Source organism: Petaurus breviceps, unplaced genomic scaffold, assembly GCF_028583685.1.
Source record: "Petaurus breviceps papuanus isolate PSGF00001 unplaced genomic scaffold, PetGlider_PUasm1.0 90779, whole genome shotgun sequence".
In the NCBI taxonomy this organism is placed as follows: domain Eukaryota; kingdom Metazoa; phylum Chordata; class Mammalia; order Diprotodontia; family Petauridae; genus Petaurus; species Petaurus breviceps.
In genome coordinates this window covers 10,804,101-10,823,292 of record NW_027187344.1, presented here as the reverse complement: position 1 = coordinate 10,823,292, position 19,192 = coordinate 10,804,101, and the positions used below count along the sequence as shown (strand labels likewise).

Genomic DNA, 19,192 nt, shown 5'->3' with positions numbered 1-19,192 from the left:
TCTATCTATCTATCTATCTATCTATCTATCTATCTATCTATCTATCTAATCTTCAATTCCAGTCTCTCATCTGACTTCCAGGCCTACATCACTAGTTACCTATTGTTCATTTCCTATCAGATATTCCGTGGGCATCCATCTCAAACCCTAGTGTGTCCAAAAGAAACTCATTATCTTTCCCAGAAAACCACCCCTCCTCTAAACTTTCCTATTTCTGTTAAGGGTACCATTGTCCCTTCCATTCTTCAGGGTTTCTAGTTCTGGCATTCTTTTTTTTTTTTTTTAATTTTTTTTTTAAAGCAATCTGGGTTAAGTAACTTGCTCAAGGTTACACGGCCAGTTATTTCTGGGTGTGGTGCTAAGTATCAGAGCCTGGATTTGATCCCCAGGTCATCCTCACACTGGAACCGGTGCTCTTACTTGCTGAGCCACCTGGCCGCCCCTGGCATTATTCTTGCCTCCTCACTGTTTTTTACCCCACTTATCTAGTCATTTGCCAAATCTTGTCATTTCCACCTCCACAACATCTCTTACACTTGTTGCTTCCTCACAATTCACATAGCTTACTATCTTAGCCCAGGCCATCACCTGGACTAGTATACTCCCTATTAATTGGTCGCTAGATCTGGAGTCAGGAAGACCTAGGTTCAGATTCTACCAAAGATAGTTGTACAACTTAACTTTTCTGTGCCATCTGTAAAATGAGGTCCTTAGGCTCAATGACCCCTGCTGTCCTTTCTAGTTATAAATCAAAGATTCTCTGACCATGTCAACTCTTCTGCTCATTAAACTCCAATGGTTCTCTGTTGTGCCTGAGATAAAATAAAAAATTCTTCTATTTTACTTTTAAAATCTTTTACCATTTGGCTTCAGCTTACTTTTTTTATTTATTTAAGCAATTGGGGTTAAATAACTTGCTCAAGGTTACACAGCCAGTTATTTCTGGGTGTGGTGCTAAGTATCTGAGCCCGGATTTGATCCCCAGGTCATCCCAACACTGGGGCCAGTGCTCTTACTCGCTGAGCCACCTGGCTGCCCCTAAGCAATTGGGCTTAAGTAACTTGCTCAAGGTTACATGGCCAGGTGTTTCTGGGTGGGTGCTGAGCCCGGATTCGATCCCCAGGTCATCCTGACACTGGGGCCGGTGCTCTTACTTGCTGTGCTACCTGGCTGCCCCCAGCTTACTTTTCTAACTTCATTATATATCACTCCCCTTCCTTATCAGGTTATACAAACTTCCCTATTCATACATTTGTTGTTTCCTCTTATGCAATAATACCTTTCCACTACATTCCTATATCACTGTCTGGCCATTCCTGCCTATTCTTCATTGACCACTCTAGCCCATGGTGATCTCATACTCTGTAACATATGTGTGTGGGTGTGTGTATGCATGCACAGATATTAGTGAATGAATCTTTACTGCTCATTTGGCCCTTGTATTTTAAATGTCTTTTTGTGTGTATGTATATTGCTGCCACACACCCCCAATGTGAGCTCCATGAGAGAAGACCCTCTCCTCAATAAATGCTTGTTGATTGTTTGATTGTACTGAGTGTGGAAGAGCTACAAGTTCCTGGCTATAGGTCACAGGATCACAGATTTAGAGGTGGAAGGGTCCTCAGAAGTCACCCAGTCTCACTCCCTTGTTTTATAGTTGAGAAAACCTAGGCTTAGACTTGTCTCCCTTCTGGTGTCTTCTCTTTGAGATGACTTTCCATTTATACTGGAGAGGTCTTGTGTGGGCCATTTTTAGATGAAGTCTCCCTCGTTAAGAATGTGAGTATCTTTGAGGATAAGGTCTGTGTTTTTGTCTTTCTTTGAAGCCTCGGTGATTAGCACAGTGCCTGGCCATGGTGAGCGCTTAATAAATGTTTGTTGACTGGCTGATTGACTGATCCTTAGATCTGGAAAGGAAAGTCCAAACTCCTTACCTTCAAGGTTTTCTAGGGTCTAGTACCAACATACCTTTGCAGCCTTATTTCATACAACTTCCTTTCATGCATCCTACTTCATCCATACTGAATTACCTACCATTTCACATTTTCTGATGCCTTTGTTCATTCTGTTCTCATTGGCTTCTGGTTCTATGTTTTGATCCTTTTTGTCCCCAAAAATAGGAATCAGTGGTCTGATTGGTTTCCTCTTCTTGCGCCTCTTGCCAGCCAATTGCTTGACTTTTGAGCTCTTTGCCATGGTAGAACTCTGCTTCCAGACTGCAGATAGCTATGTCCCAAATGGCTGGGGTTTTCACAGATGTTGTCACCACCACCAGAGGAGGGTGCCCTCTCTACAGACACCCTAAGCTCTGGTACACTGGCCACACACCCCAGGACCACCACCCATGATCGCAGTCCAGATCCAAGCAGGTCAAAGCGAGAAGGATTATTGGCTGAATGGTCGCTTGGTCCCCATACTATCTGTGGGCCAGGAGCTCCAGAGGTAGCCCCGCAGCAGCAGCTACAACCCCCATGCCTCCACCACTTCTTGCTGTAGCAGCAAGCACCCCAGTGTCCCCAGGGTGGCTGCTCACACAGGTTCTTGGATCTGTTTTGTTAAAGGAAAGCAACTCAAAATGGGTTAACAAGCTTACTTTAATCAGTCAGATATGTATTGTTTACCTAGTTCAGGGGAAAAGGGTCAGCACCCTGAACTTTGGAATATACAGACAGAATTATCAAGACAGAAAAACAGATCAAGTAGACAGTTTTCCAACCTGTCCAACCATTACATCCATACCAAACAACATCTGGGTTTCAAAGCCGGGGGGCTCTGGACAATGGCTTTCCAGAGTTTCATCTGATAAAATCACAGAACACTTCTCAAAGTGAGCCCCAAAACAAAGCTACACATCAGAGCTTATATAGCCTTCTTCTGGCTCAGAAAATGTAACAACCTTATTGACTCACTGTTAATCAAGAAGTATCTACTGAAAAACAAGCCTCCCACCCCAGGCTCCGGGGGCACTTTAGCCTAGGGGTAGGGAAGATCTTTCATGCTCGTAAGCATAGACAATTTACTTTTGAATTAGCATTAACAATCATAGGTCACATTTGCAAGATACATAACTGAAGTTACCAAAGTGGCCACAGGACCTTAAACAAACACAAAGTACATTGCATTATCACCTCAATTCAAAACAAGAGTGCAAATAAAATTCTCTTGGGCGAGGGGGTGTCCTTCCCCTCACACAGCTCCAGCCCTTGCTTCCAAGTACAGAGAGGGGGCTGGGCAACAAAACCAACAAGGTGGGGTCCTTGGGGGTCCACAGCACTTCATCCCACCCACCATAGTCACAAGTCCATCCTCCCCCTGGGTCCCAAACTGGGATGCATCAAGGAAACACATTCAGTGTCCCTGCTTTGCTGCTCAGTTCTTATCTTTTCTGTGGCTGAATTCCGAACTCCTGGATTCCTTCTCCTCCCACAGGCGGCAGCCACTCCTGGATTCTGCCCAGGTCCCGATGCAGGCAGCTCACCATTCCTGCTCTCAGCTCAGCGAAGTCTGCATGCAGGCCCATTCTTCTCTCCTGCTCCACGACTCCACAGAATCACAGCTACCACAACTGGGAAACAAACAATTATCCCAGCCCCCACACTTTCCTTTTACTCTGCAGATCCTGTTCATGATGCCATTTTGTAGCAGCAAGCACCCCAAGAGTCCTCAGGGTTTGTTGCCAACACAGGTTCTTGGATCTGCTTTGATAAAGGAAAGCAACTCAAAATGGGTTAACAAGCTTACTTTAATCAGTCAGATATGTATCATTTACCTAGTTCAGGGGAAAAAGGTCAGCACCCCAAACTTCAGAGTATACAGACAGAATTATCAAGACAGAGAAACAGATCAAGTAGACAGTTTTCCAAACTGTCCAACCATTACATCCATACCAAATCAACATCTGGGTTTCAAAGCCGGGGGGCTCTGGAGAACGGCTTCCCAGAGTTTCATCTGATCAAATCACAGAACACTTCTCAAAGTGAGCCCCAAAACAAAGCTACACATCAGGGCTTACATAGCCTTCTCCTGGCTCAGAGAATGTAACAACCTTATTGACTCACTGGCCAATCAAGAAGTATCTACTGAAAAACAAGCCTCCCACCCCAGGCTCCAGGTGTACTTTAGCCTAGGGGCAGGGAAGATCTTTAAAATTTACATTCCCATTACACTTGCCCTGGGGGCAAGGGTCAGACCATGCTCTTCTGTCACCTGGCTCCAACAGAGTTCTTCACTGACCTTTTACTTTCTCTTTGGCATTTATGGGTTGAGAAGTCTGGAAATCTCCACAGCTGCTGGTGATTCACTTTCCTGGAGTCTGCTCTGATCAGCCACTGGTCGGGCTCACGCGGTTCTGCACCCAGTTCCCAGTCTGTTGTGATAGACCCTTCTTGTCAGCTTGCCAGGATGGCTTCAGTGGGAGATTTGTTTCTCTCTGTCACTTTGTGGGTTCTGTAGCTCTAAAGTTTGTTTAGAGTCATATTTTATAGGTATTGGAGGTGTTTGGAGTGAGAGCCATGTGGCGTTCCTGTTTTTACTCTGCTATCTTGGCTCTACCCCTCTTCATTCTGTTCTCAGTGCTTGAAAGATGCACTGCTTCATACCTTGCTATCCGCTTTTAGAAACTCATCCTTTAAAACCCAGTTTATAAAAGGGGGTAGGGTGAGCAAGAGTGAGTCATTGAGAATGACACTTTTCAAGCCTAGGTGGGGAAATTTTGGTGAACCTCGGTAGCAGTGAGGTAGTTCAGAAGTAGGAAGTGTTTTAGGGGAAAGATAATGAGTTCATTTTGGAACATGTTGAGTTTTAAGATGTTTATGGGAGAACTGCTAGGCCTGTGTCTCAAAGAGATAAAAAAGAAAGGGAAAAGGACCTATTTGTACAAAAATATTTATAGCAGCCCTTTTTGTGGTGGCAAAGAATTGGAAATTGAGGGGATGCCCACCAATTGGGCAATGACTGAACAAGTTGTGGTAATGGAATACGCTTGTGCTATGAGAAATGATGGACAGGATGATTTCAGGAAAACCTGGAAAGACTCATATGAACTGATTCAAAGTGAAGTTTTCTTCCACAAAATTACTAATATGGAAATAGTTTTACATAATTGTATATGTGTAACCTATTATCAGATTGCTTACTATCTCAAGCATAGGGAAGGGGAGGAAGGGAGAGAATTTGGAACTCAAAAAAAATTTTTTAAATGAATGTTTGAAATTGTTTTTATATGTAATTGGGGGAAAAATAAAATATTATATATACATATATTTATATATAAACATACACACACATGTTTATGGGACATCCAGTGCAGTAGACCATTGAAATGTATCTAGAGATTAGTAGAGAGGTTAGAGATGATAATGGAATCCATGTTCAATGTCATATTCTATTTTGTGGTATAGTTTTGTGTGTCTGTCTTTCTTCTGGCCCACTATAAACTCCTTTAGATTCATGACTGTTATTTATCATTTTACCCTGGTAGCATCTACCACCTTGCTTGACATAGACCATCTAGTCTAATCTCTTCATTTTATGGATGAGGTAACTGAGGTCCAGAGAGATCAAGGAGATATGCTGAATAATCTATGGCATCTAATTGAAGCCCAAGGAATAATTCCAGCATTCTTTGTTAAGAAATAGTTTTTCCTGTTCTTCACCTTGGACTGTCTTCCTCAATTCCTTCTGAATCATTTTAGGTACAGGTTCCAGGGGCCTGCTCTTTAAACCTTAACTGTCCCACTCTCCTATTTTTCCTCCAAGCTTAGAGAGATGCCTTCTTCATCCCCCCAGTGTCTCCAAGAGGAAAGAAGGGCTAAAGAGAAGATATTGGGAAAATGCTAATCCCAACCCTTGTCACTTGGTAAATAGAAAGGTAAAGTCTTTATAGCACTTGAGATTTTACAAAGTCCTTTCTTTCTAGCAGCCCTAGGAGGTCAGTAGTACAAGTTGAGATAGAGAAGCTTGGGGGCGGCTAGGTGGCACAGTGACTAGAGCACCGTCCCTGGAGTCAGGAAGACCTAGGTTTGGATCCAGCCTCAGACACTTTACACAAAAAACTAGCTGTGTGACCTTGGGCAAGTCACTTAACCCCAATTGCCCTCCAAAAAAAAGAAGCTTGAGGTTCAAGGATGTCAAATGACTCACCCAGGGCCACACAACCAGGAATTGTGAGCCCCAGGCCAAGGGCCTTTCCATTCTACTACACTGCTTCTGGCAGGATAGAATTGGAAAGAGAACCTAGGAGTTCAGTTGCTATGGCTACCAGGAGGCTGATCATATTGACTGATAGGTAGGTCAGTACTCATATCTTTTCTCCTTATGCCATTTAGGTGCCCACTCCCAAATCTGGCCAGGCTGATGAGACCAGTGAGGATTCCCTGCGACTAGAAATCCAGGAGCTAAAGCAAAAGAGGGACACTTTGGATCAGGAGATCTCCCAGTTGATGGCCGAGTACATTTATTACTGAATTTGCTATGAGACTGTTTACCTGTGCCTGGGATTTGTTTAAATACCATGGTTTGATGAACCACTGTATACAAAGCATCATGTTAAGTACTCAAGGGGTATTGAAAGAAAGAAGAACAATAGTTGTATATGTGTATATCATTGTAGAGTTTATAAACCTCATATTTGAGGCTCACAGAACCCCAGTCAAGTTGGATAGTGCAAGCCTTATTATCACCCTTTTATGGGAGTCAGACAGACTTTCCCCATATTTCATAGCTAATAAATTTCAGAACCAGGACTAGAACCTCATTCTTCTAACTCCACATGCAGCCCCCTCATCCTGGTGCACCACGCTGTACTATAACACATGATCTCATCCCTATGGAAGTTTGCAGTTTATGGGGGGAGGCCCAGCCCTGCCTGTGGGGCAACAGCATGGTGCAGTAACTAGAGGGCTAGACCTAGCACTTGGCTCTAGAACTAACTTGTTCCATCCAGTCACACCTTCATTTTATCTGAGGAGGAGGGGATTTGCAATTGCAAAAATTGCAAAGGTGGATTTAGCTCTAAAATTCAGTGATTGAGCTGGGACATATACACCTGGAAAAGATCTTAAGAATGCTTACAAAATAGCATCATCAGACAGATGGTTACAAGGCTGAGGGCTAGGAGTTAGATTGGCTTGAGTTTCACTATCTGTGAATTGGTGGATTGAGGACTTTGCATTTCTAGAGTGTTTTTCCTCTGTAGAGTTCATGGAACTACTTAGATTTCAGAGAGTCTTTGGGAGGGAGATCACAAATTTTGAAAATCAAATCAATTCCTTAACCTGTACTTTAGTAGCCTCTTAGGGCCCATATTATTCCTTCCACCAAAAGTAAAAATTCACTTCCCTTTTGTTATAATAGTAAAAGATGGGGGGAGGTAGGGGTTGGGAATGAAAAGAAGACCTGAGTGATAGAAAAGGCTCTATTTATCCTCATTTACAAAGACATCCCCAAGTTCCTATTTGAAGTTCCTGTTATTTTAGTGTAAATGACCTTCTTGGAACTCTTTCCCAGCTTCTTGTTTGATTAACACTAAACATGGCCAGCTGGCTAGAAATTGACATTTGCATTCTATGTAGATATTCTTGTTCACGTTGTGTTCTCTCAAGCACACTTCTTATGTTGTTGTTGTTTTTTTTTTAAAGCAATCGGGGTTAAGTAACTTGCTCAAGGTTACACGGCCAGGTGTTTCTGGGTGGGTGCTAAGTGTCTGAGCCTGGGATTTGATCCCCAGGTCATCCTGACACTGAAGCCGGTGCTCTTACTCGCTGTGCTACCTGGCTGCCCCTACACTTCTTATGTTTTAAATGTTTTATTTTGACACAAGTTTCTCCCCCCCCGCAACACACACACACACTCACACACACACACTCTGAGGCTGATCTTGTCACTTTCTTCTTTTGTCATTTACCAATTGTTAATAGAAACAAGGAATCTATACTTTAATATTAATAACTGTGTGCCAACATTGCTCATTGAATTTGAGCCACATTTTGTTGCCTTTTGGTGTCATTTTTATTGACATTGTTTTAGTCACTGTGTACATACAGTTTTGGCTATGCTTCTTTCACTTGGCATCATGCTGCCTGGACCTTCCCACACTTTGAATGCTATGAATGATGTTCATCATTCCTTATGGCACAATAACATTCCATGACATTAATACAGTTGTTTTGTTCGGCTGTTGTCCAGTTGTTGGGCACATACTTTGTTTGCAGCTTTTTCTTATTACAGATAATGCACTTAAGAATATATTTATTACATATAGATCTTTTCTCATTACCACTCACCCACTTGCAGTAAAAATCTGCCAGTGTGCTCCCTGGGGTAGACTGTTAACAATTTAATCACTTTTCTTTTATAGTTCTAAATTGTTTTTCAAAACAGTAACACTTGGTGGAAAGAATGTGGGATCTGACATCAGAAGATTGGAGTTTGAATGTGATCAGTCCCTTCCACTCTGTGCAACTGTGGCCCAGTCACTTCACTCTTGCTTCATTTTCCTCAATTATAAAATGAGGAGGTTGGACTAAATGACCTTTCAGTTCATAGAACTTTTGAGCTTTCTCTACAAGCAGTTAACTAGAAAAGCACATTGTCTCTTCCCCTCCCCCCTTTCCCTTTTTTGTTCTGCATACCCTAGCCTGGTTTCTTTGCTGGATAATAACTATAACTCACATTTCTATAGCATTTTAAGGGCTTGCCTCACAACCTCACTGTAAAGTAGACAGAGTGAGGGGCGGCTAGGTGGTACAGTGAATAGGGAACCAGCCCTGGAGTTAGGAGGACCAAAGTTCAAATTTGACCTCAGACACTTAACACTTACTAGCCATGGGACCTTGGGTAAGTCACTTAACCCCAATTTCCCTGCCTTCCCCCCTCTAAAAAACAAAAACAAAAAAAAATTAAAGTAGACAGGGTGAACATTATTAACCACATCTTATAGACTAGAAAACCTACTCAGAGAATTAAGTGACTTGTCAGCAGTCACACAGCCACTAAGTGTTAGAACTGTGACTAAGTCCATTGCTTTATTCATGACCACCAAGCCCCTGTCCACATGTCCATTCACTTCAGCAGACATTTGTTATTCTTGATTGCTGTTGCAGCCTTTAATCCTCATATGGCTTTTCATTGTCTACATCTCTTTCTGTGTTTCTCAGAGGCTATGTTGTGTCTGAGTTGGAAGACCACATTTCCCTGCTCCATGAGTACAACGACATTAAAGATGTGGGCCAGATGTTAATGGGCAAATTAGGTGAGTGGCTGGAAGTTCCCTGGCTTCAGAGAGACCACCTCTCTCCCCTCTACACCCCCTGTTTTCACTTTCACTGTCTTAATACTTTCAACCCTGCTATCACTGCTTTGTGTACATTCTTTTTTTTTTTTAATGATTCACCTTGTCCTTTATTTGTACAAAAGAGTGAATAATCATACCCTGGCTGGGAAAAAAAAGTTGGTTTTAGCTTTAAATAAGTCATTCTGTCCTCAGGCATCTATTTGGAAGGCTTGGGACTAGCAGCTTTAGCCCCAGCATCTTTGGGTTTGGACTTGGCAGGCTGAGCAGCCTTAGAATCAGACTTGGCTGCCTTGGGATCAGACTTGGCAGCCTTGAAATCAGACTTGGGGTCAGATTTGGTGGCCTTAGCATCAGATTTGGTGGCCTTGGGGCCAGATTTGGTACCCTTGAGATCAGACTTACTGACTTGGTGGCAGACTTGGTGACCTTCGGGTCAGTGGGCTTGGTAGTCTTGGGGTCAGTGGTTCTGGCAACCTTAGAGTCAGGCTTCACGTCCTGGAGCTGGACATTTGATGCTGATCCTAGGACCTGGACACTTGGTAGCCATCTTGTGTCCAGTATGCCGGGCCCTGACTTTGGGGATCTTGGGCCTGAGGAGCTTGGCTTTGGAGGCCTTGGTGCTTAGGGCCTTGATGGCCTCTGCTCAGGCCTTGATGGCTTTGTTGGCCTGCATCTTCTTCAGCCCCTTGTTGTGTTTCTTGGTAAAGCACATGTTTCTCAGAAACTTAGGATCAAGCCCTTTCAGAGACTCGTATCTCTGTGACCTAGGTTTCTTGATGCCATTTCTGTGCCATTTTTGTGATTGGTTGTGGGTGGTATGGTTCTTAGACTTAGCCATCTTTACACCGCAGTCTGCATTAACAGGTGCTCCACTGACCAGAGGAGGCCAAAAGGAGAGAGACCTGTGTACATTCTTATAACTCCTCATCTTAAACTCACTAATCAATTCCAGACGTGTGGGAATAGCCAGGCAATTTGTATTTTGATCCTTAAATTCCCTTATCCATATGATTGACATGCTTGCTCTGGGAGCTGCCAATAGGCTGTGATAGGTACCTGTAATTTCCCTAGGACCCAAATAGAGACAGTTTTCTGATAATTTTCCCCCCCACACCCCCCACCTGTGGTAGATAATTCGAGTATTTTGATGTATCAGGCTCCATATAGATCATTTGAGAGATTCTATTTGCCTTCAAGTTACTAATTTGTTAATGCAGCAACAGCAAAAGAAGTAGAACAGCCCTTTGTTGTTTAATGATCCATCTTGTGTCTACTCAGAAGGTCCTTCTTCTCTAGGAGCCTTCAGTCATAGCTCAAGTGCCTGTCTGGGATGACAAGGTGCACAGGGAAGATACAGATGTGCTTTTAAGGTCTTCCTCCTAAATCCTTGTTTTTATTATGAACGTCAACAGAAATTTCAATATACAAAGAAAAAGTTCATATATGAAGCTGAACTTCTTTTACATATTTTTTTAAAGTATGTATTGTATTTATTCAATGTTTTGCTCATGCTTTTTTTTTAGCTTTTCCGTCACTACCCACAGACACCCCCCCCAAAAAAAATAGATGCTCCCCATTGTTATAAATAAGTATAGACAAGCAAAATAAATCAGTGTACTGGTCAAGTCTGGAAATGGATTTGCCATTTTGTCCATTACTTCTTTGCCAAGGATGAAGAGGCCTGTTTTGTGAAATCTTTCCCCTTTTTCTTTACATTATTATAGTCACCCTGTTCATTGTTCTGACCCTACTCATCTTACTATGTATAAGTTTATACGAGTCTTCCCAGATTTCTCTTAATTCTCCACATTCATAATTTCTTATAATACAATATTAAATTTGTGGACCATCATTTGTTCAGTCATTCCTCCAAATGAAGGGCATCCAGTTTATTTCAAGTTCTTTTAAGCTCCTTTCCAACCTTATCTAGCATCTAACATGTTGTGCACACTAGAGAGTTATTTAGCAACTAATAATCATTTTAGATCATTGTCAGAAGACCTGCCCACTTGTTTCTTAGGTGCTAGCAGAAACCTATCGGTCCCTAAGGACAGTTCTGTGAAAGTTGGAGAATTTTCCTCCTACTGTAGCTGTGAAAAGGTACCTAATCTGGTTCTCTTCTATTTTTTTTTAATGATTTTTTTAAATAGGTCTTTTATCCATTTTGAGCTTATTGTGGTATATTGTATAAGATGTTCATCTAAACCTACTTTCTGCCAAACTGCCTTCCAGTTTTCCTAGCAGTTCTTTCCAAATAGGGATTTCCCAAGTAATTTATGTTTTATGGTTTATTAAAACTGAGTTATGAAATATATTTGTATATAGTCTCTTTTGCTGTCCTACTTTTTATTTTCAGAAGGGAAGTAGTCAATGGGAGAAAAAAATTTAATCAGATATGTCTAATAACTAAGATATGTAAGGAACTAACACAAATACAGTAAGACTTAAGCCATTCCCCAAAGGATATGAACAAAATAGTTCTCAAGAGAAGAACTGCAAACAACCGTATGAAAAATTGTTCCAAATAACTAATAATAAGAAACGAAAATCAAAACAACTCTTAGGATTTCATCTCACATCCAGCAAATGGCAAAGATGATAAGAGATGGGAATGATCAGTGTTGGAGGACTTTCAGAAGGAAAGGCATAAAACAAAAGCAGTTAATATAGCTGTGAATTGGTCTAATCCAGGTGTGGGGAACCCTTGTCCTTGAACCCATTTTGGTAAACAGTTTGAATTATGCTAAGAAAGTGACTAAAATGTTCAAACCCTTTGATCCAACATATGTCAGTGATAAAAAAGGAAGGCACCATATATGGCAAAATATTTATAGTAACACTTTTAAATCTTTTTTTTTTAATCAGCAAAAATTCACTTTCTTACCCTCCTAATCCAACTCCCATGCTCTGCCCCTACTTCTAATTGAAAATTAGAGGAAAAACATATTTGTCTCATTCTGCACTATTGGGTCTACCTCCCTATCAAGAGGTAGGCACCATGCTTCATCATTAGTCCTTGGCAATCGTGGTCATTCTGGTAAGAATAAGTTACTTGGCTTTACCATATTGTTGTCATATAAATTGTTCTCCTGGTTCTCTTAGTTAATTTTGTGTCAGTTCATAGAATTTTTCCATTTTCTCTAAAACTATCTCCTTCATTGTTGTTGTTGTTGTTGTTTTGAGGCAATTGGGGTTAAGTGAGTTGCCCAGGGTCAACACAGCTCGTGTCAGCTGTCCATTTCTGAGGCCAGATTTGAACTCAGGTCCTCCTGACTCCAGAACCAGAGCTCGATTATCCACTGTGCCACCTATCTGCCCCTCTACCATTATTTCTTTCAGCACAAGAGTATTTTGTCACATGTATATGCCATAACTGGTTTATCCATTTATGGGCATCCCCTCAGATTATCATTCTTTGCCACTTCAAAAAAAAGCTATAATATCTTTGTACATTGGATTTTGTTTTGCTTGGGGTTAATCCTTTAATCTGTCTTCCCTCTAATTCCTCCTGCCCTCTTTTCCCCTTTCTCTGCTATTTCCTTCTTGAGCAGCATTGTTTTTTGTAGTAGCAAAGACCTGGAAACAAAGTACCTACCCATCCACTGAGAATGGCTGAACACATTGTTTGTACGTTAAACATGATGGAATAATGTGGCACTGTAAGAAACAATGACAATGAAGAATACAGAGAAGCAGTGGAAGATTTATGAACTGCAGCAAAGGGAAGCAAACAGAACCAGGGAAACACTATGCAATGACAACAGTATAAAAAACAGTAAGAAAAGAAGTGGAATATTACAAAATTATAATGAATGTGACATTCCAGCTTTAAATTTAGTGTTTGCTACCAAAGTTCAAAAGAATTGTAATGCACAAGGTTGACCCCAAAGGGAGATTGAGAAAGCACTTCCTGTCCCTTCTTGGTGTGGGGGACAATAATGCATATATTTGACTGGATGTGTTGGGTTTTGTTTTTTTTCCCTTTTTAATTCTTTGTTGTAAGGGAGAGATCTCTGATAAAGGAAGATAGAAGCATATGTTAGGAAATTACGGTAATAGATTTTCTTTCTTGCATTTTTTGGAGCATGGCTAATGTAGAAATGTATTTTGCATGACTGTACATATTTGTAATAGGTTTTTTTTTTTTTTGTCCTTTCTCAGTGGGGAGGGGAAGAAGAGGGAGAGAATTTGAAATTGAAAAACAACAAGTTGGGCATCATCAGAAAAGACTTTCTAGAACAAGAGAATGCTGAGGTTTAATCTCTCCATATCTGTGCATGGATAAGATGATCTGGACCCATAGGAAAAAGAATGAAAAGAGCATAGAAATTGGCTTAACCTTGTAGGAAAGAGTCGCAGGGAGGGAAAGCTGAAAGAAGTGAAGGGTGTGAGGACTGACAAATGGGAGTCTTGAAGCTTTAGGTGGAAAGTGAATGTGACAGAGAGGTTTGAGAAGAGGAGTTTTTGGGTGGCCAGGTGGCTCAGCGAGTAAGAGCACCGGCTCCAGATGACCTGGAGATCGAATTTAGGCTCAGACACTTAGCACCCACCCAGAAACACCTGGCCATGTAACCTTGAACAAGTTACTTAACCCCGATTGCTTTAAAAAAAAAAAAAAGAGGAGTTTGTGGTCAGAATGTCAGGCATTGTGCCAGGATGCTAACATCCTCTTTCCCAGCTTTCATTTCTCTCACTTTGTTCTGCTGTTCCAGCCAGCATCAGAGGTGTCACCACCAAGGAGCTGTATCCTGAATTTGATCTGGACATGAATGACTAAGGAGAAGGATGGATTCCCCTGCAGACTCCTGAGCCTAGGCTAGACAAAAAGACTGAACAAGAGCGTGAAGACAAAACCTACAAGATTCCTAAGAGGCCATCATGGCACAGAAAGTATTCACTTTCTAGAAAGGCTAGACTCATTTGGAAGGGAATGTGGTGGGGAGGGTTTTGAGGGTGTGAGTGTGATTAGAGTGCGCACATGGGGGGCAGTGTTGTTGAGGGGGTGATATCTCAGCTCTACAATCCTTTGAATTCTGAGTATTTCAGGTAACTCATCACTAGTATTGACTATATCATTGTGTGTATCTGTCTTGTGTTAAAATCATTTCCCTCATCCATAGCTTTGGAATTGTTATTAATTTGTGTGATGCTGCTTGTATCTTCAAAATCATAAGGACAGTGTGTCTTAGGTGATAGTAAGACTTGAATGTCGGTGATGGGGAAGGAGAGAAGGGTTCCTCCCTTCTAGGGAGGCAGAAAAAGTCTTCTAGTTACCAATTGCATGTAATTTTCCAGTCATAAAAGACAAAAGTTTTATTGGTTTCCTACCCTGTGTTGGTTATCCTTTATTCATTATAATAATGGAATTAAAGTGGAGTCACTTCTCTGGCTGCAGCCCCCATTTGGCCAAATGTGCCTTCCAGCTTCCTTCTTGAGGTGTCCTTGCCTTAGTCTCTCAGAAAGCCAGCAGGGGGCAGGGTATCTCCAAATGGGAGGTGTCACAACCCTGATTATGCCAGGTAGTAAATATTTTCAGGGAGCATTTTAATGAATACAGTAGTGTATAAAGTATTTGGAAACTTGTGGTAGTGGCCCTGCCCCATTTTCATTCCTTATGAGTTGAGGACATGGAGACCTTTTTGGAAAGGGAGATTGAAACCAGAAATCAGATCTTGGTTAGACTTCCAAGAAACTACCTGAAATAAAGTCACAGTCCTGACTTTTTGAGTAGCAGCTCACCTAGTCTTCCATGCTTCCCGCGTCCCTCCCCTCCCCATGAAAAGCAAAAAAATCACTGAGTAAAATGCCTTTTCATCCACTATAAACTCTTCTGTCTGAATCATATTATTTCATATTACAGGAGGCCAGGTAAAAGAGATGACAAAATAAGAGAAATAGTGAAAAACTTAAAAGGCAGAATAAGCTAGTTCTCAACATTCTCCCTTAATTCCTGTCTACAGGTAGTCTCCCTTTCATCGTTAGACAGAATGTTCAATTGTTCAAATCCCACTTTAATCAAATGTTCAAATCCCACTTTAAGGCATCTTCTCCAGGTTGGTGGGAGCAGTGTGTAATGGAAATGCAGATTTAAAGATCTTCCCTGCCCCTAGGCTAACGTGCACCTGGAGCCTGGGGTGGGAGGCTTGTTTTTCAGTAGATACTTTTTGATTGGCCAGTGGGTCCAAAAGGTTGTTACATTCTCTGAGCCAGGAGAAGGCTATATAAGCCCTGATGTGTAGCTTTGTTTTGGGACTCACTTTGAGAAGTGTTCTGTGATTTGATCTGAATTCTGGGAAGCCGTTGTTGAGAGTCCCCCGGCTTTGAAAAACCCAGAATGTGGAAACCCAGATGTTGACTGGGTATGGATGTAATGGTTGGACAGTTTGGAAAGCTGTGTACTTGATGTTTCTGTCTTGATAATTATGCCTGTATACTTTGAGGTTCGGGGTGCTGACCTTTTCTCCTGAATAAGGTAAATGATATATGTCTGACTGATTAAAGTAAGCTTGTTGACCCATTTTGAGTTGCTTTCCTTTAGCAAAGCAGATCCAAGAACCTGTGGTAGCTGCAAACCCTGAGGACGCTTGGGGTGCTTGCCGCTACAAAATGGAGTCACGAACAGGATCTGCAGAGTAAAAGGAAAGTATGGGGGCTGGGATAATCGTTTGTTTCCCAGTTGTGGTAGCTATGACTCTGTGGAGCCATGGACCAGGAGAGAAGAGTGGCCTTCATGCAGACTTCGCTGAGCTGAGAGCGGGAATGGTGAGCTGCCTGCATCGGGACCTGGGCAGAAGCCAGGAGCGGCTGCCGCCTGCAGGAGGAGATGGAGCCCAGGAGTTCGGAATTCAGCCACCGGAAAAGATAAGAACTGAGCAGCAAAGCAGGGGCACTGAATGTGTTTCCTGGCTGCATCCCACAGTTTGGGACCCAGGGGGAGGATGGACTTGTGACTATGGTGGGTGGGATGAAGTGCCTTGGATCCCCAGGGACCCCACCTTGTTGGTTTTGTTGCCCAGCCCCCTCTCTGTGCTGGGAAGCTGGGGCTGGAGCCGCGTGAGGGGAAGGACACTCCCCTCCCCCCAGAACTTTATTTGAACTCTTGTTTGGAACTGAAGTGATAATGCTTTGTGCTTTGTGTTTGTTTAAGGCCCATGGCCACTTTGGTAACTTTAGTTCTGTATCTTGAAAATGTGACCTAAGAAATGTTCAGTGCTAATTCAAAAGTAAATTGTCTGTGCTATGGGCATGAAAGATCTTGGGGCCGAATGTAATGGAAATGCAGATTTAAAGATCTTCCCTGCCCCTAGGCTAACGTGCACCTGGAGCCTGGGGTGGGAGGCTTGTTTTTCAGTAGATACTTTTTGATTGGCCAGTGGGTCCAAAAGGTTGTTACATTCTCTGAGCCAGGAGAAGGCTATATAAGCCCTGATGTGTAGCTTTGTTTTGGGACTCACTTTGAGAAGTATTTGGAACAGAGACTTTGTAATTGATTGAATGATTGGAAAGTCCTGGGGTGGGGTAGGCCTTGGAGATGATTTAATCACACTTAGTAAATGCTGTATTTTGAATGATGTCATGTTTTGATCTTCTCTGTTCTGGGTTTGTTACTGAATAAAATAGAGAGCACCTATGCTGGTATTTTGAACCTGGGAAGTTGCCTTTCTTTTGGCATTACATTACATTATGGCGTAGTCTGTAAGGAGTACAAAGCATAGTGCCTCTATTTGTTCCAGGATCCATGGCCATTTAGATTGAGATTGTAAGGCCAAGGATCCTGGAGGGGTGGAATGTGATAGTAATGGCAATTAAAGATTCCCCTGTATTGGCTTGGTTTTCAAATTGATTGTATTAAAACCCAGAGTTTGTTAATCCCACCTGTGGGATGGGCTTGTTGATGTGAAAAGAAAGTCCTGAAGTGGGAGGAGCTGGTGATGTAGATTTGGAGAGACAAGAGAGAGGCGGAAGTTCTTTTTGGAAGCAGCACCTCGTGGAGAGGAGAGACTAAGAGATTGCTGGTGGCCGCTTTGAATTGCCCTGGACTTTTGAGACCTGCCCCCTGAGCTGCCAAGGACTGAGGAGACATGGCTGTTTTGCTGGTACTTTGTCTGTCTGTTTTGATGTTATTTTGCCAGATTTGTCCACTGGTGAAAGACTGTCCTGTTGAAGAAGTCCTGGAACCTGGCATTTGGTTAAGAAGGCCTGAGACTGTCCTGCAGACAGAGAGTGAATACTGTCCACTGGTGAGGGACAGTACTGAGAGTGAATACTGTCCACTGGTGAGGGACAGTACTGTTGTTGCAGGGGTCTGGAGACTGTCCGGCAGACAGAATGAATACTGTCCACTGGTGAAGGACAGTGCTGTTGTTGCAGGGGTCTGGGAGCCTTTCTGTTGGTTCAGAAGCCCTGAAGAAGGATTTTCTTGTTGTATGTTTACAGAAATCCTGGGAGAGGGCTTTGCTAATGTGTTCAGGGGTTCTAGGACTGTTCTACAGACAGAGGATAAATTCATGAAGGGACTGGCAATGTATCTTATGGCCTTGCTAAGCCTTGTCTCTCCAGGAACTAAGATTGCTGAGAACTTGCCTGGTGTCAAGATGAAGAAAAGACCTCCATTTGGGTATTAAGTGCTGTGTTTAAACTTGATGTAACTCTGGGGTAGATTCAATTGTGATCCAGGGGTGGGGAACTTTTGACCTTTTTGTGTTCTATGGTTGAGCAAATGAATGTATTTTACTTATGTTTGGAAACTAATCTCCATTTGAGAAGAGGGGCTTTGTGGTGGACTTAATTAAGGTATAGCCTAGGGGTGGAGAAGTATTTGGAACAGAGACTTTGTAATTGATTGAATGATTGGAAAGTCCTGGGGTGGGGTAGGCCTTGGAGATGATTTAATCACACTTAGTAAATGCTGTATTTTGAATGATGTCATGTTTTGATCTTCTCTGTTCTGGGTTTGTTACTGAATAAAATAGAGAGCACCTAGCACCTATGCTGGTATTTTGAACCTGGGAAGTTGCCTTTCTTTTGGCATTACATTACACAGTGTAGTGTGGCTAAAACATTCTGAAGACTAAGGCTCTGCTCTCTAGGAGTATTAAAGGTAGTGAGTCCATACCCAAGTCAGTATTCAGCACAAAAGTCGTCATGTGAATAGCTTCCTTCCTTGTCCCTCCTCTGGCTGGGAGTCCCAATCACAGTGATGTATTCTACCTTTATAGATTTGCATTAGCCAAACATACTATAAGGAGACACTTAGATCATCAGCGGCTGGAGGACATCTTAGGTGAAACCCTTATGCCCAGTAGCCAATCCCTAGAATATCTAGAATATCCCTGAATCCCTAGAATATGTTCCCTGTTAAGGGTGCAGTGACAGGCATAGACCTTTGGGGGGCAGTATCACCTCAGGGATGAACCAAAGTCCACTGAAGAGCAAAAAAAGTTCTCTGGTGCCTTGACCATAGTCAAAGGGTTAGCTGAACAGCCTTGTAGAGGAAGGTCGGGGGAAGGAGCTGGTAGCAGGAAGAAAACGGCAGCAGGCTGTTTTCACTTTTGCAAGGCAAGCTGTTCTATCCAGCAACCTCCTCTTGTCATCTGAAAGGAGCAGGAATTCTAGGCAGCAATCAGTTAGATTTGGATTATGGGCTGAGCCATGGATCCAACTGCTTTAATATTTTAGTATGCTAGGTATTCTGGATAAAATGTTCTAAAAACAAAGTCTCTTCCCTCTAGGAATATAAAAGGTCTTAGGAATCCCAGATTCTTAAGAGTTAGGAGAGATAATATTTAATAATGAAATGAATGCTATCCTATTTTACAGCATTTTGATAGAGGAAATAATTTAATATCAGCACTTTGCCCAGATACCAATTCCTATTTGTCCTTCCTTACAGTCTTTTCC

General features: G+C 42.3%; 1 protein-coding gene across 1 annotated transcript in view; it reads left to right on the top strand.

The window, feature by feature from the left end:
* SWI5 (SWI5 homologous recombination repair protein) overlaps window positions 1–18,296 on the top strand; it is a gene marked incomplete at its 5' end in the record, with an annotated part of 22,553 nt that extends 4,257 nt beyond the window's left edge. Inside the window, 4 exons of the mRNA XM_069069180.1 lie at window positions 6,327–6,448; window positions 9,156–9,250; window positions 11,313–11,392; window positions 14,005–18,296. Coding sequence (XP_068925281.1) covers window positions 6,327–6,448; window positions 9,156–9,250; window positions 11,313–11,392; window positions 14,005–14,061 — 354 coding nt within the window. The remainder of the gene's footprint in view (window positions 1–6,326; window positions 6,449–9,155; window positions 9,251–11,312; window positions 11,393–14,004) is intronic.
* Window positions 18,297–19,192: the final 896 nt, after the last annotated feature.